A 26705-nucleotide genomic window follows, 5' to 3' on the forward strand; every position below is an offset into this window, starting at 1 on the left:
GCCTTTTGTTCTCTATAGTAAAAGGACAATCCAAAACAAACAATATAAGCTACTGGAGTAAGTTAAGGAAATCACCTTGGATAAATGCATTAGCTAAATTATTATTATTATTATTATTATTATTATTATTATTATAATAATAATAATTAATAATAATAATAATAATAATAATAATAATAATAATGAGATTGTGAATAAAAGTCGAATTACAAGTACAGTACCTATCGGTGGCATGCTGGATCCAGTATTCTGGCTATATCCTATTCGTTGAAGATCATAGCACACACCAAAAATAAAAAAATAAATAAATAAATAAAGCGTATCAAAGTTTCAGTTTTGTTTCATTTGCAAATATTAATTTAAATCTTGGTTCCTTATTTAGAGATATACGAGCCAACATCAGCAGCAGTTATTTATTTATTTATTTTTTTAAAACCAGTATTTAATTGTATAATGAAGGCAATATAGCGAGGATGTAAATAGTATATCTACACTCAGCTGACGATTTAGACTCGGGACTGTAAGTTACAAGCAAGCACTATATATTTAAAATAAAATTACCGGTACATTTTATTAATCACATTAAAGAAATGAAAAAAAATCGATGTTAACATGCTACATTTATACACACCATAGGGGCTAGAGTCTGTGATGATCGTATTTTATCGTATTCTATTTTATTTTTTTTCCTGGGTTGGGAAATAATGTTAACGATTTAATAAAGGTAACAACAAGATAGCAAAATGTGAATCTTGGTGAGCAGAGTACTGTAGCTTGTAATTCCAGTCGGTAACTTTGTTTAAAAAATCATAACCTTCAATATAAATGTATATATTTTGGCTGTCGTAGTGTCCATTTTACCCCCCGTTTCACTGGAACAGAATGAGTCATGTGACATATACCAGTGCACTGACTGGATAGGCTAACCAAGATCATGCAGCAGTCTCTTGACACAGGGGTGGTACCGACAGACTGGAAAATTGCAAACGTAATACCGATCCACAAAAAGGGAAACAAAACTGAACCAGGTAACTACAGACCAGTAAGCCTGACTTCTATTATATGCAAACTTATGGAAACTATAATAAGAGCCAAAATGGAAAATTACCTATATGGTAACAGAGTACTGGGAGACAGTCAACATGGTTTTAGGAAAGGGAGATCGTGCCTAACTAACTTGCTTGATTTTTTTGAGGATGCAACATCGATAATGGATAATTGCAAAGCATATGACATGGTTTATTTAGATTTCCAGAAAGCTTTTGACAAAGTCCCGCACAAAAGATTAATTCTCAAACTGAACGCAGTAGGGATTCAAGGAAACACATGTACATGGATTAGGGAGTGGTTAACATGTAGAAAACAGAAAGTACTGATTAGAGGAAAAACCTCAGAATGGAGTGTGGTAACCAGCGGTGTACCACAGGGATCAGTATTAGGTCCTCTGCTATTCCTAATCTACATTAATGATTTAGATTCTGGTATAGTAAGCAAACTTGTTAAATTTGCAGACGACACAAAAGTAGGAGGAGTGGCAAACACTGTTGCAGCAGCAAAGGTCATTCAAAATGATCTAGACAAGATTCAGAACTGGGCAGACACATGGCAAATGACATTTAATAGAGAAAAGTGTAAGGTACTGCACGCAGGAAATAAAAATGTACATTATAAATATCATATGGGAGATATTGAAATTGGAGAAGGAATCTATGAAAAAGACCTAGGAGTTTTTGTTGACTCAGAAATGTCTTCATCTAGGCAATGTGGGGAAGCTATAAAAAAGGCTAACAAGATGCTCGGATACATTGTGAAAAGTGTTGAATTTAAATCAAGGGAAGTAATGTTAAAACTGTACAATGCACTTGTAAGACCTCATCTTGAATATTGTGTGCAGTTCTGGTCACCTCGCTATAAAAAAGATATTGCTGCTCTAGAAAGAGTGCAAAGAAGAGCGACCAGAATTATTCCGGGCTTAAAAGGCATGTCATATGCAGACAGGCTAAAAGAATTGAATCTGTTCAGTCTTGAACAAAGAAGACTACGTGGCGACCTAATTCAAGCATTCAAAATTCTAAAAGGTATTGACAGTGTGGACCCAAGGGACTTTTTCAGCCTGAAAAAAGAAACAAGGACCAGGGGTCACAAATGGAGTTTAGAAAAAGGGGCATTCAGAACAGAAAATAGGAGACACTTTTTTACACAGAGAATTGTGAGGGTCTGGAATCAACTCCCCAGTAATGTTGTTGAAGCTGACACCCTGGGATCCTTCAAGAAGCTGCTTGATGAGATTTTGGGATCAATAAGCTACTAACAACCAAACGAGCAAGATGGGCCGAATGGCCTCCTCTCGTTTGTAAACTTTCTTATGTTCTTATGTTCTTATGATTGCTTGAGTTGTCAGGATGTTGTCAGGGGTGTTACACAGGGCAATCCTCGCGGGATTTGATCACAAGCAATATAGCTGCTACTAGTAAATGGCATAGACAGTTACTGTTTGAGCTGCAGACCCATTTCCAGATCAATTGTTATTAATAAAAAATAATCGCAGAATTATTTTTGTTCTTCCGTGATACTAGCAGAATTCCAGAGTTTTCAAAACTTTCATAACGGAGACATGATTTTTCAAGCATTTTCAAAACCTGGAAATCAGTTTGGCATTTTTCCATACTTTTTCTAGACTTTCACTCTAGTGTACGAACCCTGGGCATGGTTATGTGTTTACCTGCCGCTCAGTGGAGAGGGAAAAAACCCTTCCTAAAAGTGGAAAACTTCTGCAGGGGACGAGCACCGGCCAAAAGTCCCATACTGTCCAGCTTGACCGCATTTTGACTGCATAACACCATACAATATTTGTGAAATAAGTCAAAAAGTTTAATTTAAAAAATTTGACATATTTGATAAGGTGCAGCTTAATTTACTTGTTGGTAAATTGTCGGCTTGTTTTACAAAAAAAAATAATGTTAAGAAAAACATTATACATACACAAATCTCCTTGGTGCTGCCAAAAAAAGCTGAAAAGAAACAATGAAAGAAGTCAAAAAAATTTAATGACCAACAATCACTGTGGTGTTTAGATCACAAGCCCTGTGGAAAGCTATTATTATTATTATTATTATTATTATTATTATTATTATAAAACCCATTTCTAGGGAGATAAACATTTATTTTTTAAATTATATTTACCGTAAACAACTGTGTATAAGTCATTGTCGTCGTCCCTTTTTCAGACAACAATTTCAGGAAAAAGCCTATAGGTCACAACGGTGCCCTTTTTAGGACCCCCTAAAATACTTAGAAAATAGACTTATACAAAGGTTTTTACAGTACATAATGTACTGTCTCTAAGCCAGCCAACAGTAGAAATAGTTACACATTTCATTTAAAGACTTCATAGGCCTCCACTAATGTATAAAACTAATAATAAGCAATTAACATGCAAGGGTAACATGGAACAGATATATTAATTTGGTCATTAGTTGTATTCAGTTTATTGTTTTGTAAGAATCTAATCAAATAATATTCAATACTTAATCATGTTTGCATTAGCTTAATTGTATTTGCCTCTGTAGACATATTTCCAGACATAGTGTGTCTCCTAAGGGATCAATAAAAGCAAATAATGATTTTGATTGTTTCTAATGTAATAAATTACATCTGTGGGCTAAAGTAAATCTATAACCACTAGTACAGTGAGTATTAAAGGTATTAGCTTTGGAAGCACTGTATTTGTTTTCTGTGGCCTTGTGTCCCCAGAATTAGCAGTCATTTTAATGTTTCAGCCTCCCAAAATGGAAAACCCAACCCTTCACTCTCTGACTGGTTAAATGTAGTGTCATGACGTAACATAGCTGTCATGTGATTCCAGGATTTTGTTTTTCACTTAGGGCACGCAGGTGATCTAGTCTGCAAGCAGTGCAGTCAGTCATTATTGTTAAAGGCAGAGTAGCATCTATAAAACAGGCGGCAAGTGGCGACAGCCACTTAGCCGGGCACCCTGTCCAGCTGAAAAGGCCTGTTGAGAACTCTGATCAATAACCAGTTGAAATCTGCAATTTGTGAAATGTTATTAAAAACTGGTATGAAAAAAATATGATGGGTTTGTCACCCCAAGGACTTGATTTGAAAAGCGTAACTAAGACATGCACTTAGGGATGTCACAGTATCAAATTTTGATGGTATGGTAACCGTGAAAAAAATATACCACGGTTATCGTCGTACCGCGGTATAATGTAATTTTTTTGTAATCCATTTTTTAAATGGCTATTTAAAGAAATACATCAAGTCATTTTTAACAAGAAAAATAACTTTAAAGTTTTAAAACAAATCCAACACACTGGTACTACAGTTCTGTCAGGCACTACCTAAACTGAAGTAGTGTTTACTCCAGCTCACACAGGCGCAGCAAAATAATGCTGCTTTTTTATTTCAAATTACTGTGGAGAAACATCAAAATATTAACATTTTCTGGGCTTAGTCTGGAATGATAGGGGGTAAGGATGTGACCACTGCAACTGAATACCTTTACCAGTTTGAATGGCATCCTATTAGCTAAGATGCAGTGCCCACCCACTGATCTCTCAGCAGAGTGCAAAAGACTGCAAATTGTTTTTGGACTGCATGTTAACACAGCAACAAACACAAATGAAAGAAGAAAAGTTAAGGTGGATATGATACCGTTCCAAAATTAAGCGGCATCTGGGGACTTTTTTTTTTAAAATGGGAATAAAATTGTATTAAAAAAACATAAATACCTAAAACGTTTAAAAAAATCTTTACAATACAGTTTAAAAGAAAAAAAATACAAGTGCCTGTAGCATCTTAGACTTGGTTATATAGTAGTAAATAGACTTTTTGATTATCTGCATTGGTGTGTGCTTACTGCGTTTCTCTTGACCGATACGCTAATAGCTACTGTTACTACTTTGGTTTGGTAAATTAATAGGAAGGCGTGATGAAAAGTTACAGTGCCTTGTTCTTACTGATATTTTCGAGTATTAGTGTTTCACTTACTGACAATCACTTTTGCTAGCGATCATTGTTTAGTAGGGTGGTTTATATTAAATACTTATTTAAAAGCCTACTCGGATAATCTCATTCATGGCAGCTTGCAGTGTTCATTAGTTAGTTCTAATGAACACAGAAGCTCACCGATAGACAAACAGTGTATGAAAAAAATGTGCCCATATTATCTTAAATCATGTGAACTCGGTAATCATGGTATAGAAAATGGCTGCGGTTTCAAAACCGTGGCAGTTTATACTGTGGTTTACCGTAAAACTGGTGTACCGTGACACCCCTACATACAACTGTAGAAATGAATTGTCCTCATGGAACAGAGCGAGAAGGCCAACTCATAGCTGACACCTTGTGGGGCTCAGATCACGACTGGAAACAGAAGGCAGAAAAAAATGGTTATTTTGCGAAACTAGAGAATATGATTTGATTGAAGAAGAGAGAGAAATAGATCATTTAGTACAAATAATGTTGTCAAATCAGCCCGGTCTGCACACAGTGAAACATGTTATTCAGTCCAACAGCCCTGTCTGCACACAATAAAACATGTTGTTCAGTCTAACAGCCCGGTCTTCACACAGTGAAACATGGTGGAGCCCCACAGGTACAACTATGGCCAACAGTTTTGCATCACCTACATCACCTTTTTCTTGAGATACAAAACTTTTTGCCATAGCTGTACTGCTACTTTATAGGTAAATTAGCACACAACTGTACATGCAATACTATAAAATACAATAAACATAGCCTCGATTTACAAAGGTCTGTACTGTCTGTATAGCAAGATTATATATCTATATCTATCTATCTATCTATCTATCTATCTATATATATATATATATATATATATATATATATATATATATATATATATATATATATATATATATATATATCTATATATATATATATATCTATCTATATATATATATATATATATATATATATATATATATATATACAGGCGATCCTCGACTTACAATGCTACGACTTACGATGCAAGGCACTTACGACTCTTTTGCATTATTACCCTGCTTCGACTTTACAACATCTACATGGCCAGACCCGAACCATGCGTCATGTGCGCATGCTCGGAGTCCGAACCGCAGCACCTTTTGTGGTCGGTCTGACTTAGTCTAACTGTTGTTTGTTTGTTTGTTTGTTTGTTTTTATTATTTGCCGTTAACAATGTCTGATAAGAGCAACTGACTCAAAACGAAACCCAAGCTGTGAACTCTGTCACACGATGAGGGGCTTAAATTCAGGCGATCTTATTTCCTGCTAGGAGTACCACATACACACACTGAATACGTAATTGGAAAGCCCTGAGTGTACTTTTAAACAAGCCAGGTAGGTGTCTGAATAATATACTCGTAATCATCGGGCTGAGTGTAAAGAGTTAAATAAATATTTGCATGAGTCCAATATAGCGGGTCATTTTTATCTGGCTGAAGAGTCAGGAACGTAACCCCAATTTATAACGTTGTTCCTATGGGAAAATGTGAATCGACTTACGACACTTCGACTTACAACACAACTTTCACGAACCAATTGTGTCGTAAGTGTGAGGACTGCCTGTATTAGTGTTACAGTTTATTACATATAGTAGTAGCAAATGGCATCAGAAAATGCACTGCTTTATCTGCAAGTACCGGATACTCTCCATCTCTCTGAATCCAAAACTCCAATAGTGAATGTCTTTTAAATTCTGAGCTTAATGTTTCATCGCAAGAAAGCTCCAACAAGCACTCTTGTGCCTTAGTGGAGAAACAGTGGGCAGCTCACTGATTTCAGTGCTGAATGGGTTACAAATCCAGTTGTTTGGTTCGGCTTCAACTGGAAAGTAATCTTCAAGCTGTTTCTTGAGAGCAACAAGATGTTCTTCAATGTCATTTTGTTGTTGTTGTTGTCAAGAACCAGTTCATTTTCAGACAGAAAACCTTCCAATGTTAGAAATGCGTTGAAGTAGTCCGTCTTTACACTACTTGCAATTAAGTCAAGTTTCTTTGTCAAATTGCATTGATTTTGCCTTGCACTTCCAATATAGTCACTGAAACTCCCTGCAGCCCCATGTTCAGCTCATTTAGGTGTGTGAATATATCGCAGAGGTAAGCTAATCGTGAGAGCCAGGATGAATCTTCAAAACAGCTTGTGAACTGGAATGGATGGTCTGTTAGAAATAGCTGTATTTCTGAATGTAGCTCAAACAAACGAGTAAGTACTCTGCCTCTTGACAACCACCGTACTTCTGTATGAAGAAGAATTTGGACATGGGCACTACCCATTGCATTGTACAGTACACTAAACATTCGAGAATTCATATGTCCTGCTTTTATGAAATTAACAGTCTTAACAGCATTTTCTTGACAGCTAGTACCTCTTGATGAATGCTACAATGCACCCATTTTACATTTGGTGCCACTTCATGGATACGTGCCACTACCCCACTATGTCTTCCCATCATTGCTCTTGCACCATCAGTACGCAGTGTTTCCAATCAATACCGTGTTCCTTCAAAATCTCATCTAATAACTGAAAAATATGTTCTGCGGTTGTTCTTGTTGGCAGTGAACGACAAAACAAAATATCTTCCAGTACTTTCCCTTCCCACTCATACCCGATGTATACAAGAAGATTTGCAAGGTTAGCGACATCAGTGGGCTCATCCGTTTGCAATGCAAAATACCTACTGCTGTTCACACGTTTCACAAGCATGTCTTTAACATTAGCTGCCATATCATGAATTCTTGAAAGAGGCACACAAATCTAACTGGTTTGCCATCTTCTCTCTGTACATTATAGACACAAGTTATTTAGCTGCAGGCAGAATAAGTTCTTCCCCAGTAGTGTGTGGCTTCCCTGCTTTGGCGATTTGAATGCTGGCATGATATGAAGCTTCCATAGCCTTTACATTTACTGTTGCATTAGCAAACAAACTTGCTTTTCCTTGTTTCAACTCAGTGGGTTTGCGCTGAAAAAAATCTGGTGGTTTATCTTTGAAAGCAGCATGTTTTGTCTCCAGATGATGCCGGAGATTTACAGGCTTCAAACTTTGGTTAGCCAGCATTTCGTAGCATAACACACATTGCAGCCTTGGTTCATCTTGTTCACCAGTCCATGTGAAGCCCAAATTAATATTTTTTTACAGTGTTTCGGCGTTTCGTTCTATTTTACTGGTACTTCCACTCATACCTGGCACACACGGACCTGCACTCAAATCCTCCACAGATGTGTGTTCGCTTGCTGTAGTCGCATGTTCGACTTCTGACTTTTCACTGCTCTCACTGTCATCACTGGCTTTATTATTTATTGTTTTCTTTTTTCAAAGATCCCATTTTCAGCCACAAATCCATTTCAGGAGGTTGAACAACTGCTATTAGCCTACTGCGCTCAATTTTTTGGAAAGGCACTGTATTCTGGTACAGTACGTTCCACGTGACAATGATGGAAACCGAATCATGTGAGCTCATTATCAGTTATGCTATGAGAATATGTGTAATAAATAATAATATCGTATTATATCATAATATGCATTAGCAACTTGTTTGTCTGGTTACCTTTCCAACACACACACACACACACACACACACACACACACACACACACACACACACACACACACACACACACTTACATAAAATATAGTTTCTACAAGTTGTACTACTTTTACTACTAGAATTGATATTTGTGTGTTTGTGGAACATCTAAAAGTTACATTTCATTAACACTAGAACTGCCTTTTACAAAACATGCTTTTATTTTGAATATAACCTACAATATTCTTTTTTTTTTTTTTTTTTTAAATCTATACAAGCCTGTTGTTATCTCTACTGGGTCTGGCAGCATTCAATTAATTTGTTTTGTACAAGGTAGGAGAGATTTCATCTTGAAGCTAGCCACAGCACTTCAGCAGAAGCATTTCAATCAGAAAACTGCAGATCTGCAGGCTGCAGCAGCTCAACCTGGATTCTGGGCTGTGAGTGACGCACACGCAAGATAAAGCATGTGTTACTTTAGTTTTAGATTAAAAACTACTTTTGTTTTTACAGTTTTTGTATGTGCATGTTCCTGTTTACATACTAGTTTTTTTTAAATGTTTATTATAGTTAAAAAAAAAAATAATAATAATTGAGGCAGTGCTTTATATGTGGTAAATCAGAAAATAAACTCTTTATGTTTAATTGTTCATTTAAATACAGCATTTCGGCTGTGCAGATGTTTGATATAATGTGCTTAAATAAAACTGTTGAGTTGTATCCTATAGGTTCTTACAGCTGTTTTTATTGTTAAAGTCGTGCTGCCAAAAGGATGTCCTTTTTCTGTTTCACCTGTGTGCATGACAACGTCACACAGTCAGGACTGTAGAGTCGATTTTCAAGGGCATAAACACCAAGCCTGTGAAGCTCTGCCAACATTGTATTTTAATGTGATACTACTTTGCCAAATGTATACACCAGGTGGTGCTGCAGTACTGCATATTATTATCCATGCATACCAAATGTCCTGTTCCCCTGTACTGTTAATTTTGCAGTTAATTTTGTAGTAGAAAAACACTAGAAAAGTACAGGAAAGTTATGGTTCTTTCTAAAGCGGTATAAACCACCCTCTCATTGGTCAGCTGCACCTTTTCTATCCCCCTTCACCTGGAAGCTGTGATGCTGTGGCCTTTTGTTTGTTCCTGGTAAGGACTTTGAGGTTGCCAGCCTGCTTCTGTAACTTGATACAGACATGAATGGGGACAGTTATCCTACCAGCTAATTCTTATATTTGAGCAAGACTTTTAATGAACACAGACTATGAGAAGACTCAGGCATTGTAAATAGACTTTGAAGTATCTTTGCACACTTCAGTTGTTAAGTTGATAGCTTTGGGTTTTACGGACAGGAAACTAAAGACCACTGATTAAGGTGCAAGAAGAAAACTGACTGTTTTGGTTTCACTTGAAGGATTACTACTCGTTGGTAAGACACTAACTGATTGTGAAGGAAGAAAGGGATATACAGTACAGTTGTGGACTTTCTGTAAAATACATTTCCTTTTTTGTTTTCTCATCTAATTCATCTAAACGTCTTGTATTATTTTTGCTCATAATAAAACCACTACTGTCCAAGCTTATATTTCTGAAATAGTAAGCTATCACACCTTAATTGGGACTTGGATCTTTCCTTTCTTAATTATTTTTTGTTTACATGACTTTACATTAATGGTCTAAAACAATCAATACATACCAACTTCTTGCAACAGCTTCTTGTCAACAGTATGTTCCTGGGAGAGATGTTTACCACTTGGCACACAAAAACTGGAGTGAGCTGGAATTAGCTGGTTTTCTTTAAAGTGGTTTCAGGGCTGTTTCAAACAGTGAATGCAGCTCTCAATGCAATACAGGGGTGCTTTGAAAGCACCAGTAATCATCAAGTAACCAATGTGCACAAGCAAGGTTATAAATATTTATCACACCAAAATAGATGTGCAAACAGTCTGCACATTGACGTAGAAATCAGTGTAGTGTTTCAAATCTGAGACATGGATAGCTGTAAATGATTAATTACACTTATATAATCGTGAAGGTTTTCTGTGTCAAGCAGGTCAATATATTTGTACTTCATTTAATTATGAAAAAATAATTACTGGATTTGTCAGCTCGTGGCTGACAATTCTCCACTGAAAACACTTCAGTTAAGAAGCTTAATAGGTCCTACGTATCTTGTTTCTTCAAGTGGATATCAAAATACTGGTTATATTTACAGTCTTTTATACTGTACAGCTAAACTGATTCTTGAATAGTGAGCTTTTTTTTTAATAATAAAAACCAAGTGTTAAAAGATTAAAATTAAAAGATGAAACAGTAAAAGATGAAACTTTAAAAAAGGCATTCACATTTATTGCAAACCTCTGGTCACAAATGATACATTTCTTTAAAAAAAAAAAAAAAAAAAACAAACAATTAAAATTACAGTACATTGCAGTGGAACATAGTTACTTGCAAGCTTCCTTACACTTTTTAAATATATGTTACAACTAGTTCAGTGACTCCAAAATATACAGAAACTTTACAATGTAATATGGAATGTCAAATATATAATGCCCATTTCACAACATATTCATACACATATAAAAACGGTGAAAGACTGGGACTGCAGAGGGGGCATTTTATTATAGTTTTGGTACAGAAACATTTATATATTACACAAACATTACATTTAGCAGCAATGCTTTTCCAAGCATTTTGTAGATTGTTACCAATTTTATTTCTGGATCAGCTGGCGATCTAAGGTTTTAAAACAATAATTAATCTACAGCAATTTCTCATATTCCAAATTTGGAATAAACAAGCAATGCCCACAAGTTGTAGTGTCAGTCCATTTTAAAAGTTGGTTTAATGTTCAACCCAGTGAACACAATGACCTAGTCCACACGCCACACCCATAACATTAGTTCCAACGAATCCAAAAAACAGACAACTCACTCTGCAGAACACACATTTCAGACCTTGTCAAGAAAAAAGGCACATAGCAGATCTCCTCTTGCAACACATTCAAATTCCACAAAAAGCTCATTGTTAACAGGTTTCCCTGGTGCGGGAGACACAGTGACGATTGCACCCAGGAAGACAGCACCAGTTATCTTGGGATCAAGTCCAAAGAAGAAACATCTTGTGCTCTTTGAAATCTTCGTCCAGCCAAACTGAAGGCCACAAGGCTGCCTCAAAAGATGTGCAAATTGCTTCTACCTGGTGGGCATGAAGCATGACCAATCCGTCAGTTTCAGTTTCAATTAATATTTGTTCGTTTACAGGTAAGAGTCCATAGATGGGGCATAGGAGAATCCCAGAAATGCTTCTGCTGCCTCTTTGATGCTGGCAGTCATAAGGGCGCTGTCTGGAGACCGACCAATGGAGCTGGGGACAGGCTCATCTGTGAACTCGGGATCAAAGTGCCGCAAATCATTTGGACCGGTCTGGAGGAAAAAGCACAAATTAAAACGGACTGTAAGAAAGGCAACAAATTATTTAAACAGTGGTGTTTATCTGGTTAATGGATAACATTTACTGTGATCACTATTTACACACATCACAGTTTTATACTAACCGTCATGTAACTGGTACAAATCATAAGATTCACTGCAAGCAAGTTTAGTTTCAGTTGAAGATAACCTTTAACAGCTTACACTTTACTACTATAAAGAACACATTTTTCTAAGTGAGACACAAGAACTGCTTCTTACCACGTTGGGATTAAAGGGAGGTGTGAGCTTCTTAGCATTCAGATCATCCCAGCTAATTGGTGAGAAGAATACATGGTTCTTGAGTTCCATCTACAAATCAAATAAAGACGTGTTACAAATCACTCGCTAGCTTAAATTCTGATCAAGCCAGTGTGCCTGATTAAGCTGCACATGTTAACTTACAAAGTCATCTTTTGCACCAAGTCGTTTGGTCCTGTCTTTCTGTAGGAGACCTTCCAAAAGGTGTCTGGTAGAGTTAGAGATGTTTGGTTTCAGCTGCAGGGGCTTATTCAGAATGTTGTCATACATCTCAGCAGTGTTCCGGCTGTAGAATGGTGGCTGTAAAGCAAAAAACAAAAATGACATGAGCACAACACTACTTGAACCACAACTGTACACTGCGAATACCCATAGCAGACAAAAAGCATTCTTCCATTTACACTTCAAGTGGAAACAATACATATGTAATCTAAGCTATGTGCAATTATAGTCTGCCATCTCTGTGCATTCACTGTAAGGTTGTAGCAACTTACCAGTCCATACAGCATCTCATACAGTACAGCACCGAGACACCACCAGTCAACTGTTCGGTCATAGGGCTGCTTGTGCAAAACTTCAGGGGCCAAATACTGTAAAAGAAAACAGTGTTGGTTAGTTTGTGTCTAAATAAAAAGACATGCTGTTGCAAAAGGAAGCCCAATTTAGATGCTTCAATTACAGGAGTACACAGAAGCATCACCCACGCTTATCAAGTGGAAGCTCTCCATACCTCTGGTGTTCCGCAGAATGTTGATGTGGTGCCGTTGGGTTCAATATTTTCCTTGCACAGGCCAAAGTCTGTCAACACAATGTGTCCTTGAGAATCAAGCAGTATGTTTTCAGGCTTCAGGTCTCTGCAAATAAATAAAAAAAAATGCAATTCTCACAATTTTTCAATGTAACAAAGACATTTTTGGGGGATATACAACAGACTAGATTACATGCAGTCGTGAATCTACCCCTCACCTGTAAACAATGTTTAAAGAGTGCAGGTAGCCAAGCGCGCTAGCAATCTCTGCAGTGTAAAACCTGGCTCTGGGCTCCAGGAAGCAGCGTTCTCGCTGGAGGTGATAGAACAGCTGGGAGAAAGGAGAAAGCAAAGAGTTATACTCTGTGCCAACAGTGGTTAACAATGCAATTAATTAGCATTATCAAAACTAACTGCTCAAACAATTACAGGAAATAACCCACTGATCCACTTGGAACTTTTGCACTTGGCAGCCAGTGTGGAGATGCTAATTCTAGTTTAACAACCCCCTCCCCATATCCTGCAGTGAACTTCCTTTTAAAAAGAGAAATTAATCTACAATGCCATAGCTAGCCATGACAGGATTTCCTGTCTTGTGTTCTACTGTTTCTTACCTCTCCTCCATTGATGTAGTCCAAGACAAAGTACAGTTTGTCTGCTGTCTGGAAGGAATTGTGGAGCCCAACCAGGAAAGGGTGTTTCACGTTCTTTAGAAGGACATTACGCTCTGACATGATGTGCTTCTCCTGAATGAAAAAGACAAAGAATATTGAACTATTTTTATTTCAAAGACTGCAAAGGGCACCTACAGCTGAACAGTTTTCTCTGTGGTTTCATTAAAATGTGAAGGTGAAAAAAAATGTAGTCCAAGTTATTCACCTCTTTTTTCTTAAGGATTGCTTTCTTCTGCAAGACCTTAACTGCATAGAATTTCTCATCGCTCTTGTGTCTTGCTAGGAGAACCTTTCCAAAGCTGCCCTTGCCTATTACTTTTAAGAAATTGAAGTCAGATGGTTTAGCTTGGGGGTTCGAGGATGGCCCAAGGTTGATCTGCTGAGAAGGGCTGGGCTGCAATACAATAAGAGAGGATAGAGAGAAAAAATGAATACATTACACAACTGGGCCTTGATAGTTGAGGTTTTTAAAATTAAGATTAAAAGAAAATAAAAAGTTACCGGAGGTGATGTATTGTCATTCATGAGTTCAGGTTCATGTGGTGGGTTGGGGTTAAGAATAGACTGGACTTCGGGGCTGTAAAATAAAAAAGTTGCACATACATTAGTGAAACACACCAGCTGACAAGATTGTTTTGCGCCTGCTTCTACAGACAGCTAGACACTTCACATCGACTTTGTTTAACTTGTGTCTAGCTAACAATGGTATAGTCAAATAGCTGTTATTCTGAGCCAGCATCAAAAGCAAAATGGTTTCTCCAACAAATCAACAATCAGAAGGATTATTATATTGCAGGACAGCCTAACAGAAACTGCTAATTGCATCCTAGTGAGAAATTAACAGCAAACGAAAATAATAATAATAATAATAATAATAATAATAATAATAATAATAATAATAATAATACTGCTTGCAGGAGTAGGAGTTTGCAGCAAGTTTCTGAATAAAGTCATTCAGACCCATCCTTCTTTGTTTCATAAAAGCTAGAAAAAAAAAGTAAATAAATAAAACAAACCTAAGTTTTTTTTTTTTTTTTTTTGGTTTGTTTTTTAATAAATAAAAATATGGTCAGGTAATGCGATGTTATCACAACTTCTGTTTAAACACAATTAAACAAATACGTACCGATAAGTATTACAGCAACTCCCCTCATTTTTGTGTAAGTTAAAGCCGATCCAGCAGAATCTGTTTTAATTGTCATTGCTAAATTAATGTATCTGCAGGCGTGTGCCACAAGAGTATCCCAAAGCTCTTGCCCTGTTGAAAACTATCCGCTATCTGTTTCAAGGCGTCTCCTGGTGTTTATACCAGATTTGGGAGGAGGAATGCGAACAATGCGTGGTTGCGTAAATTTCCTGGGCGTTTCCTTAACACAACATTCAAACAGCTCCGCCTCAAAGCTCCTCTGTGTGTGTGTCGCGTCACATAAGAAAGGGGAACGGTAATATAATGTATATCCCTAAACTTTAGAGAGACCATACTCTGTGTACTGTTGTTCAAAGCTGGACTTCACCTTGCAAAACTTGCTCTCAAGACGTAAGCATTTTGTAAAGCAAAATGTTCCTTTGCATTTGGATTGAGAAGAACTAATCAAATACAAATATGAGCATGTATGCAGGAAAAGTAAAACACTCGACTTAAAGATTATTATTATTACACTTTGGTCTGCCTGGAATAATTGTGTAGGCCTGTCCTATAAGCTTACTATATCCATAATTTAAATGTCACAAATGCTAACTTATATCGATGGGTTAATTCTATAACACTGCTAATAAACACCTTAAACGCAAACTCAAACGTCAGATATAGTTATTATATTTTACCGATGAGGTAATAACAATGATACCAAATGGTTTATTGTTTAACTCCATATGCTGTTAAGAACTGAACTAATAAACAAACCACATCGACTTAGAAAAGCGTCTAAATTGCTACCTTTTACATTATATTAGTGATATCATCACAGATATATGAACTTACCTTGTCATTTTAGATATACCATGATCACATTCCTTTATGCCATACAGCCTATTATATCAGCTTCCACTGACTGTAATGACATGTCACAGTCTGTGTATGCATATGTCTGACAACTCCGAGAACAATTAAATAAATAAAATTGATGATCGTGCCTGACGTGGCGATCTCCTGATAAGATGTGGAGTTTGTTCCGTGGACTGTCAGTGTGGCCCTGCATATCAAAAGTGTCTTCTGACAGTCCAAAACTCGCTGTCTACGTCTGTTTTAACCCAAAACTTACCCCGAACGCTGTTTCCATCATAAAACGTAACACTTTTCTGAAGTTAGAGAGGCCATTTTAATGTAGCCTTATTTTAAATGTACGTTCTATATTAATTAAATTATAGCTTCTGGTTTAGATTATATCCCAAAATGAAAAATAAATGACTACATATAGAAATGCATAAATAAATATATAGAAATGTTTATTTATTTATTTATTTTTCATTTTGACATAACATAGCCTCAATACCCGGTTGCACTTTATGAAAACTGATAACCATGGCAATGCATACCCCCTCAGAGTGCTTGACTCTAAATCATCTTTAACTTTATCACATAAATAGAATATATTTCTTCTGCATTCGAGATCTTCGTGGCACTTGTTCTTCTGTAAGGTCCAAACAGGTGGTTTCTTTTAGACGAAGCCAGTTTGAAAAAAGTTTCCGTCTCCATGAGGATTCTTTGAAACAGGCGGATTCATTTTAGACAGAAAATACTAATTCCGACCACATCTCAACCCTTGGGGTTTTAAGACTATTCTCAAACTTCCTGAACATTTATTTATTTATTTATTTATTTATGCTGGGAACATGAAACACAGGCAGAAGGTTAAAGCCTCGTGACAAAAAAACATCCGCGACGGTCGTAAAAGCTTTGACATTCTGGGTCTGAGTGCCCACAGTGTTCCAATTCTAAAATCGCATGGACTAAACATGACAATTTGACAGAAAGCTAAAGCCTTCTTCACATTTAAATAGGTATACTGAAATAACTTTTCCATAGCTTCTGAGCCTAACAATGCAACATGACATTTGCAATGCTTTTTTTACAAACAGATTCTTCCCAATAACGAAAAGAAAAGTTGCTATTATTGACGAATAGCCCATAATGCATGATTTGATTTTATTGCCTACAGTCGTCCACAGTGATGAATAAAATCAAGTCGAGGGCCTGATTTAAACGACTACTGCAACGCGTCATAATATATGCAAAGTGTAGATACTAGTGCACATCTGTTTTTATCCATCTTGACTTCATAGTCTATAGAGTTGAAGGGATGTTACATGTTAAGATTACCAGACTGATGTATCAGTGAACTTGCACACCAAACCCCATCCCAATCACTTTTCGGAATCACTATTACACTGTTAAACCCTACAGAACTATTACCAGACTGCGTTAAACTGAGTGGCCGCTAAGGGGTTGCACGTGCTGCAGCTAAAGAAATGCCAAACTGCTACATTTTAATGTCAAACCTACTTACTGAATTAAGAAACATTGTAGCCAGTTCACACTGGATTGTTTTCAAAATTCAGATGTGTTCATGACATAAGGCAATTAATAGTAACATGCAAACATGCATGTAATAGTACTTCCTAAAACGGTTAAACTAGCCCCCCTCCCACCACGTGTACTTAAGACACCCTCTCCGCCACACACACACACAAAAAAAAAAAAAAAAAAAGCCGAGGAAATTTTGCAGGAAAGAACTGAAGCGTTCCAGAAAACCCTGGGTCGGCCAACTGTTCTCTACCAACTCCCCGTTTAACTTTGAAAGCAGTTTAACTTGTACACCAAAAGAGTCGCCAACCCCACTTCTAATTTTAAATAAACGACCATAAGCTATATAATAGCCTTGTAAGAAAATAACATAAGCAAACGTTAATGACTGAAAATATGCAGAATTAACATCAATTACACAAAAGCCCCCACTGCCTTGTATTAAAAACCAACCTTTTAATTCTGCTTTATTTCTCATTCTAGTAACAGTATTTGTTCTCAGCCTGCAGCAGGGTGTTCTTTTTCCTGTGAAAGACGGAGTTGTAAAGAGCTTTGCTTGCGCTGCAGCTAAATATAAAAGGCAAAAACCATATTTGCACAGATAACAATAAAGTGTAAACCAGGTCAACGCACACAAACACCCATGGTAGGTGTTTATATTATTATGACATTTATCAGCAAGTGGATAACAAGCTCAGAATCATTCACACCCTCTATCTTTGACCTTCACTCAGTGGAAATGTCCGGATCCCAAGGCCACGTGCAGTGCAGTCAGAATCAGTACAAAGAAAAATCAAAGACCTGCTTTTATATATATATATATATATTTAATATATATATATATTACTTTAAAAGTATTTACAGACGGAAGGTAAAGTTAACTCACATATAAATGTCACAACTGGAGGCTTGAAATACCTTTCTGGGCCGCACTGTAGACAGACTCCTTTATGCCTGTCCAGAATTTAAATTTTTGTTTTACGTGTTGGTAGTGAATGCATTTCTTAGCATTTTGTCTTCTCGCTCACACTGCCGAATACCTTAGTGAGGGAGGAGGCGCCCCGTGTATGGTTCTGGCACCAACACGTTTTTGTACAGGAAACGAGTCTGCCCCTGAGTTATTACTTTCAAAAAAAGTCAGGTACTCTGCTTACGTTATTTTGATTTTAGATCTTGTCATACATTATGCGTGGTTGCCGTGAACCCTAACATAAACAAATGCGTGGACTCTAATGTTCAGCATTTTTATTCTGCCATTCAACTCTGTGCACATCTCACTAATGAACAAAGCTAGACATAATTAAATGCATTTTTAAGCAATGCATACACATATGTACAGTATTTTATAGACAGCTGTCATGGGCATTGCAGTCTGCAGGTTTTCGTTTGTTTTATCCACGTTAATTTTCTAATAAAATAGTACAATTACAAACATAAGTAAAAACGAACTACATATAAACCAGAGCTCATTCTATTTTTACATATAAAATGCCCTAAACTGATTTGCATGTAACTGTGGGTTATAACATCCTTAAACATGCTCCATTTTGAAAGCCAGTTTCTTCTTTTTCCCAATGCTATACTTGCTTCCAGGTCCTTTCCCATTGTTTCCAAGTAAAACATACTGATTCTGTTTTTTTTTTTTTTTTTTTTTTTAATGCATTTTTTCTATATTTTTAATTACAGTACATCTGTAGTCATCTGGGGGCATAGAGTCATGCCAGTCAAGTTAGTACAGGATGACTCCTGCTTTATCAGGCAGTAAACCACTTAACAGACTTTATTTTCTCAATGCAAATGAGTGAGAGAGGCCCCTTGAATAAACAGAAACCCGTCTTAAGCATCTACATAGTGTCCTGTTGGAGACCAGTTAATTTAAGTTGGTGACTGATTAATTCAAGTTACCCAGTAGTTATTTTTGAAGGTGTCCAATCTGTCAAGCACCTATTGTATAAATATGTATGTGATACAACAATTTGATTACACCTTTCTGTCAGTCTGTTAAAATAAAAATAAATACATTTAATTCTCCAGTCCCTTTCTATGCATTGAGACCTGTTGTTAACAACATGTTATCACTTGCAGTGTGAAGTAAGTACGTATGATATGTTTTGGCCTTGTGAACCTGGAACTACAAAGAAAGCTTCCAAAGATTATTCCCCCAAGCCATGGTCTCAGTTGAGATCAGTTTTTAAAGAATAATTTCAACCAAAAGACACTGACAAAAGCAATATTATGATTAGACACTCTTCAGATCATTAAAATGCATTTCTAGATTTTGGTTGGAAATAAACTGTATTATTTTATTATAATGCAAAATATAAAATATGGCTTCCATATTCCCTTCATGATAAATCATTATTCATTTATTTTTTGTGATCAAATGTTTATTGGGGAAAATACAAAAACATATCAGTTTAAATAAAATACAATAATTCCCCAAGATTTTACAACCCCCCCCCCCCCCCATCCAAACCACCCCCCACAAAAACCACCCCTCACAAAGGACTTCCCTAACTAATATCAGTCAGATAAAACTGAAGAAGGATTAATCAAAGATCTGATGAAGTATGCAGCCGATCTCCAGGCCTGCACAGTCCTCTCTCCGGCGCCATGGACCCGAGCAGTACAAAGTTCCATATAAATTATATCAAGAAAAGCGAGGGTCCATTGATGGTAGGGAAGGGAATGAGGAGGTTACCAACAAAGAGCTATCATTTTTTTGAGCAGTTGTGAGACCAGCCAACCAGATCTGTTTCTGCTGTAATGATGAGTCATCATTCAGTAATAATATCTTAGCAGAGAAACGGATATTCTTCTCAAGAACAGTGGACAGAGCTGAAGAGACGCAATCCCAAAACACAGCCACAACAGGACACTCCCAGACCATATTTAAAAAGAAGCCAATGGTATCTAGGGGACAGCATGCACATGCAAGGGTAGGGATGTTTTATTTGGTAGCATCTGTGAGGAGTTAAATAAGTTTTATATGGTTAAAGGTTTATATGATGGCTTAAGGAAATGAACATAAAGTGAGGAAAACAGCCCTTTAGTTTCGCCCCCGTGTTTAATATGTCAATAAGTCATTATTTCTGATAACAGTCACTATTAAAGGGGATGTTAGGGGACGTGTTTCTTTAATTGAATGGTTTGCAAACATGAAGCAAAAAGCATGGTCAGAAATACATTAAGAAAACGGAACTTAACAGATAAAATCATACAAGACAGCAGTGCAGCAAATCAGAAGACAAAGCTCAAAGTGCACTGTCATTATACAATAGAGATCTAAATAGTTGCATGACCTCACTATGGCAATTACATTAGTTTAGAGGTCATGGACATGACTAACAGCACATTTAGTGTACAGTGTTTAATTAACCACAATAGTAGAATCACCCAGAGAATCATATAATGCAATTATATACCAGGTATGAAGGAAACATCTAAAAGCAGTCTTCATCTAGAAACCAAAAAGTAACATGGCCATAACATGGCTTCTTAAGTCACAGTCTGCAGAGTTTTTAAAACACAGAAATTATAAAGTCAGGATCCAAAATGGCTTATGAGATATTAGCAATTCAATTAGCAACAACAGATAACACATATCAGCTAACGTCAAAGGGATGTTTAAAATGCATAAGGCCCTGGGAGCTCCCAAGTGGTGCATCCAGTAAAGGCACTCCATGTGGAGTGCAGGATGCACCCTATAGCCTGGACATTGTCAGGTTCAAGGCCAGGCTATTCCACTGGCGATCGTGGGCAGGAGCTCCCAGGGGGTGGTGCACAATTGGCCGAGTGCTGCCCAGGAGTGTGTAAAAGAAGTGGTCAGCTGATATCACATGGTTCAGAGGACAGTGTGTGTTCGTCGCCAGTGCAGGGGTGGTAGCGATGAGCTGAGCCTAAAAATAATTGGTTATTCCAAATTCAGGAGAAAATGATAAAAACAATTGGCAACTACTAAATACATTTTTAAAATATATAAAGCCCAAAACATTCTGGTGAGCAGTATTCTATATTTATCCTGAGTGCTTAGCATTCATCATCCTATCATATCATATATATCATATATTATGCATAATCCTGAGTGTATTATTAAAACAATTTTGTTATAAAACGGTAATCCTGCTTTAACATTTTTGTTAAACTGAGCTAAGTATTACCGACGTGAAAATTATTACACTGTATGAGAGTTTTATCATACTAAACATACGCATATACTGTACAGTTCATAGTCAAGGGTTTCCATATATCTGGATTCAAATGCCAAGAAGTCCTGCACACCCAATGACTTAACAGTTTTTTATAGAAATCAGATCTCTGCTGTGGTTATGACTGCAAATTTATTTAGCCCTCATTTGCATGCAGCTGTGGCTTATTATAATTACAGAAATCTATGTGGAACCCAGGAATAGGCAGGCACCACGTCTTGTATTCCTCTTGTATTCTTATGGTCTAGTTTTTGTCACTCAACTACATAACTATTCTATTTACTCAATATGGTACTTTTTAGCTGAGACATGCACTGCAGGTGACATGGATTTCATTCCTCTTTGCTAGATTTAAGACTCCATTACAACTATGTTATGTCCTCTGTGGTAAATCAAACAGAGGGTATGCCCAGTACTGAATGTCTATCCAAAAATACCTCAGGTGCTGGGATGTAATTTAAATTATTTTGAAAAGTCAACATAATTGAGTGAATTCAAATCTTTGTACAACAAAATGAATGATTAAGTTTATAATCTACAGTGAACATTGAGATGCTGTTAATAAAACACAGAAAGTAAATATAGCTTTCCCAATGCTTAAATGGAAACTGAAATAGCAGTTAATGAAAAATATGACCATCATCATCATTTAGAACTTAACAGGAATATTATGTTTAATTGGCATATTTACTGTAACCACTGAGCCTCAGCCTTTGATAGATAAGGGGAAAGACCCACACCCTGAGGTAATTATAGATAGCGCTGCATTACACTTTTATACAATTGGCTATAATTACTAGCTTCTCCAACCTCTCCCATGCCAGACTGAGGACCCTTTATGCAGCCCAAGGCTTCTTTTACACAGTATTATTCCTGAATTAAATCATGTGACGGTTTGTGGTCTTAGTAAAGCCAGCTATTATATGAAACACATGCTCGACTAAGCTATGTTACAGTGGCTGTTTCAATCCAACATTTGAACAAAGACTGTTGTCTTATCAATCCCTGTCATTAAAAGTATTCCCGAAACCGTTATGTTGTGGATAAATGTTTAATTAAAGAGTAAGTGGCGAGGGGCTCCCAAGTGGCGCATCCTGTAAAGGCGCTCTATGTGAGTGCAGGATGCGCCCTATAGCCTGGGCTATTCCACAGCCGACCGTGGATGGGAGTTCCCAGGAGGCGGTGCTCAATTGGCTGAGTGTTGCCGGGGGCGATCTAGGTCGGCCAGGGTGTCCTCGGCTCACCGCGCACCAGCAACCCCTGTAGTCTGGCCGGGCACCTGTGGGTTTGCCTGTTAGCTGCCCGGGAGCTGCGTTGTCCTCCTACGCTGTAGCTCCTGGGCAGCTGCATGGTGTAAAGAAGCGGTCGGATGACGGCACACGCTTCGGAGGACAGCGTGTGTTTGTCTTCGCAGCTCCCGAGTCAGCACAGGGGTGGTAGCGGTGAGCCAAGTATAAATAAATAATAATTGTCCATTTTCAAATTGGGAAAAAAAAAAAAAAAAAAATTGGCAATGACTAAAAAAAAAAAAAAAAAAAAAAAAAAAAAAAAAAAAAAAAAAAAAAAAAAAAATAAACAAAAACAAAAAAAAGAGTAAGTAGCGGGGTTTCGAAAAATATAATGTTATACATCCCCACGTTGTAACGTTAGGGAGACTGGTATCAGTGAGGCTCGTAGGCCGGAGGTAAATAAAGGGAGCCCGTCAATGGATTCAGATACAAACAGCACATTTATTAGGCAATTGGGAGCTTAAGTTGGAATGAAAACCAGAAGACCATGCGGCCCTGGAGGACTGGAGTTTGACACCCCTGATATAGAAGGAAGTGTTGCTGTTTCCAACAGTGAACCCTATCATTAGAAAATTGGGGATATTATTGGAACATTAAAGAATAAGTTAAAGTTAAGCTCTCAATTAACATAATTGATCTAATTATTTGTTGAATTTGACATATTTAATATTTTTCAGTTGGTGGTTTTAAAAATGCACTTGATTCAAGGTACACTACCTATGAAACATTTTGAGGCCAGAAGAGAAGTGTTAAATGTGTCCAGTTAATCATACAATTAGATCAATCAAGTAATTGAGCGCTCAGGTGGAATGAAAACCAGAAGACACTGCGGCCCTCCAAGAACTGAGTTTGACACCCTTGTTCTGGAGTGTTAGAGTAGGAGGGAAAGATGAACACCAGCATTATTGGCAGTTGTCATTGGAGAAATACTTTGTTTGGGGAGGCAATGAAGAACAAATATCTGACCCTTTTTATCTGCAATGGTAGTTTAGGGTGCCACTGGACATAAGGGACGTCTTGCTTATTAACATTTCTTGCCTGTTTTGAAGTTGAGATGATTATCAATTCAGGGATACAACGATATTAAGTAAAAAAGGGTTAATTGGTTATAAATATTTTGGGAAACGACTGGACTTGTGAGATGGCCATCTCATTAAAATGTTTGAAATATTTTTAAAGAGACTTTAAATCGCAGCTTTTAGAATTTAATCAGCGGTATACTGATGTTAGCTTTAAACACAGGTACTTCTTTCATAGCATAACACTGTTAAGCTGGAAAAAAGCAAACTAGATTAATTACTACATCAAGTCATTAAATAATGGACAACTTCCACATATCCCAACCCCCTAAATGAGCATTCATTATGTAGAGGTTTTAGTGGAACTACAGTCCAGAGCACTATTTACAGTAGCACACTGTATTTAAGACTTCAAAAGAATGAAAGGTTGCTTTCTGCTGTTTTCCCAATGAAATTCGTTTCTTTCCCAGACTTTTACAGTTCAGTCTTTGAACAGAAAAGCTCGGCTTTCCAGAGGCACAGACATTTTCAAATGAACTTAGTTCGGATGAACACCTTACAATCCCTAAAGAGTCTTCTCATAATGTAATGCATGGTGGGAAAACTTTTCAGAAGTAATAAAAACATTACATAATAAGGATTAATATTAGTGTTGCTAAAATCCATACATGTGTTGACATGTGTTGTAGGAATATAAATGTGACTGCTACTGGGGGGGGGGGGGATATTAAACTATGTATGTGTGTGTGTGTGTGTGTGTGTGTGTGTGTGTGTGTGCGCGCTTGTGTGTGTTATATAAATAAATAACATTAGGCTCACTTGCCATTTCAATGAAAGTCCATACACTGTGGACCTTTCTGCAGTTGCAACTGTAACAGGTAGCATGGCCAAAAGCACCAGTAGGTCAAATACATCAGGATATAGAAGTCCCAGGTCATATTCTTTACAGACCTTCATGAGTTCTGGGTCAACCTGCTAAAATAGCTATCAGTGACCGTAAAATTACCTGTCAGCTACCCTATTTAAACTGTAGCCAACTCTCTCATTCTTGTCTTGCTTTTCAGTTTTCTCCCTTCCTTCTCCACTTTGCTCCATCACCTCTGCAACAGTTCCCCCTGGGGGCAAGTGAAGCTCACTTCCCAACCTTAGAGAGGAAGGTTCCCGCTGGTCAGAGGGCACCCCCGGCCCAAACTTTTCTAACTACATTACATTTTCCATTCTATTGCTTAAATCTATTCATTTGCACCCGTGCCAGTCTCCCCCTTTGGAGAGCAAAGCTTGCTCCCAACTTTCGAGCTAGTCATTGATTCAACTTATCGAAGGTTCTTACAGGGGAGACCTCTGGCCCTCTTTATGTGTTTGTATCTTTATTCTCTTTTCCAGCACTTTTGTTCTCTCTGCATCGATCGTGAGGCTCTGATCTCTCTCAATTAGATGTTTCAGTAAGCCAGGGAGTCCTCAACCTCAGTTTGTCATCTATCCATTCTTAGTTTCCCTTTGGGGGAAGTCCTTGCTTCCCAGCCTTGGAGGGCAACCTCACTTCAGCAATGGCGGTTCTCAGAGTAGTCATTGAAAACCCTATTCTGTTGCTAAAGTCACAAGCACTTTGTCTCTTTATTCTAGTAGTCCCTTTACGCAGGACTCGTGAAAACTATGTATTATTATCTTTGCAGCTGTTGTAGTCATTTTAAAATATGATAGTCATCTTTTAGCCAAGGAAACTTCATTTCTTAGTGGAAGTCAATCCTGGCTTTTGTTTCTAAAACATACAATTAGCTCTCATTAATCTTCACAGGTACAGTATGATATACTGGAACATGTTTTGCCCTGCTGTTACAATTATCTTTTGGAGATGTGAACTTGGCATCAGAATCAACATGACAACATTTGCATTTTTGGTTTTTCTGCTAGACTACTTTTTATCAACATGAAATACCATAAAATTGAATGGACTTCAATTTGCCCCCTGTTGTAAATCATTATACAGAGACTGAGTAGAAACAAATTGAAACCCAATTAGAGCTTTAGATGTGGGGGGGGGGGAAAGCATGACCGAACATTTATACATGGTTTTATACCTTTGGGGTGACAAAATGCACATAATTTCATACACCGGGGTTGCACAATTTACTGTAATGTATAATTTCTTTAAATCAATCATCCATTGTTCCTTCTAATAGAAACTAAAAAGTTCTATTGTTAAAAAATTGCATGCCCTGGGTGTGTTGTGAAGCACAAGGCAAAGCCACTATGCACATTTACTTTACATTTGTATTAGATCGTTTTTAAAGATGGGTTTATTTTCTACAGTTCTCAGAAACCGATTCAGGTTTGCACACCTGTACAGAACAAAACATAAACTGTTCAACACAAAGCAAACTATTTCAAAGTAGTATGTTTGTTATAGAGGAAAGGTGTTTTGCACTTGTTGTTACACACTGAATTGTAATTTCAAAAGGACATAAATAGAAGCAACAAACCCCACTTTACCTAATCCACCACACGAAGACCAATAATCATATCTGAGTAATGATTACATGTATCTTTCAATGAGTTCAGATTTAAAAAACAAAAAACAAAAAACAGAAACAATATAATTTGCCTGTGATTGTCAACTGGATGGGAAGTTTTGCTTTTTTAGGTCAACTGAGTCTTCATTATACTGAGAACAGCAAATGAGTTTAAGTGGGTAAACATGGCACTTTTGTCATGACTTCTTTAAGTTTGTTTGTCATGATTATAGGCCAGTGAGGGATTGTGGCAGGGCGATTGCCCTGCACAATGGTAAATTAGTGTTGGTGTGGTTTATATGTGGGAATGGGTTTATTGTGTGTTGTTTTGGAGTTGATTTGTGTCATTTAATTATTGTTTACAGACACTCGATTGAGACTTGCTGCCTCCTGTGCTTGGTTGAGGGGAATGGCAGCAAGTGATTGGCTGTGCTGGTCCTCAATCATCAGTTGGGCGG

General features: G+C 37.2%; 1 protein-coding gene across 4 annotated transcripts; it reads right to left on the reverse strand.

The window, feature by feature from the left end:
- Window positions 1-10935: 10935 nt before the first annotated feature.
- Window positions 10936-18232, reverse strand: LOC121315862 (serine/threonine-protein kinase Sgk1). 4 transcript variants are annotated; one of them, XM_041250395.1, is made up of 11 exons: window positions 18108-18232; window positions 14607-14682; window positions 14200-14275; window positions 13904-14092; window positions 13639-13770; window positions 13243-13355; window positions 13007-13130; window positions 12771-12866; window positions 12421-12576; window positions 12238-12327; window positions 10936-11970 (listed from the first exon to the last, which is right to left on the reverse strand). In XM_041250395.1, exons 2-11 carry the CDS (start codon window positions 14675-14677, stop codon window positions 11803-11805), a joined length of 1215 nt encoding a protein of 404 aa, XP_041106329.1. In that variant the 5' UTR covers window positions 14678-14682; window positions 18108-18232; the 3' UTR covers window positions 10936-11802. The 4 variants fall into 4 exon arrangements, with proteins under 4 accessions (XP_041106329.1, XP_041106328.1, XP_041106327.1 ...); XM_041250394.1 differs by lacking the exon at window positions 18108-18232 and adding an exon at window positions 16234-16488; XM_041250393.1 differs by lacking the exon at window positions 18108-18232 and adding an exon at window positions 15680-16119.
- Between the last annotated feature and the right edge of the window lie 8473 nt (window positions 18233-26705).

Source organism: Polyodon spathula, chromosome 5, assembly GCF_017654505.1.
Source record: "Polyodon spathula isolate WHYD16114869_AA chromosome 5, ASM1765450v1, whole genome shotgun sequence".
NCBI lineage: Eukaryota > Metazoa > Chordata > Actinopteri > Acipenseriformes > Polyodontidae > Polyodon > Polyodon spathula.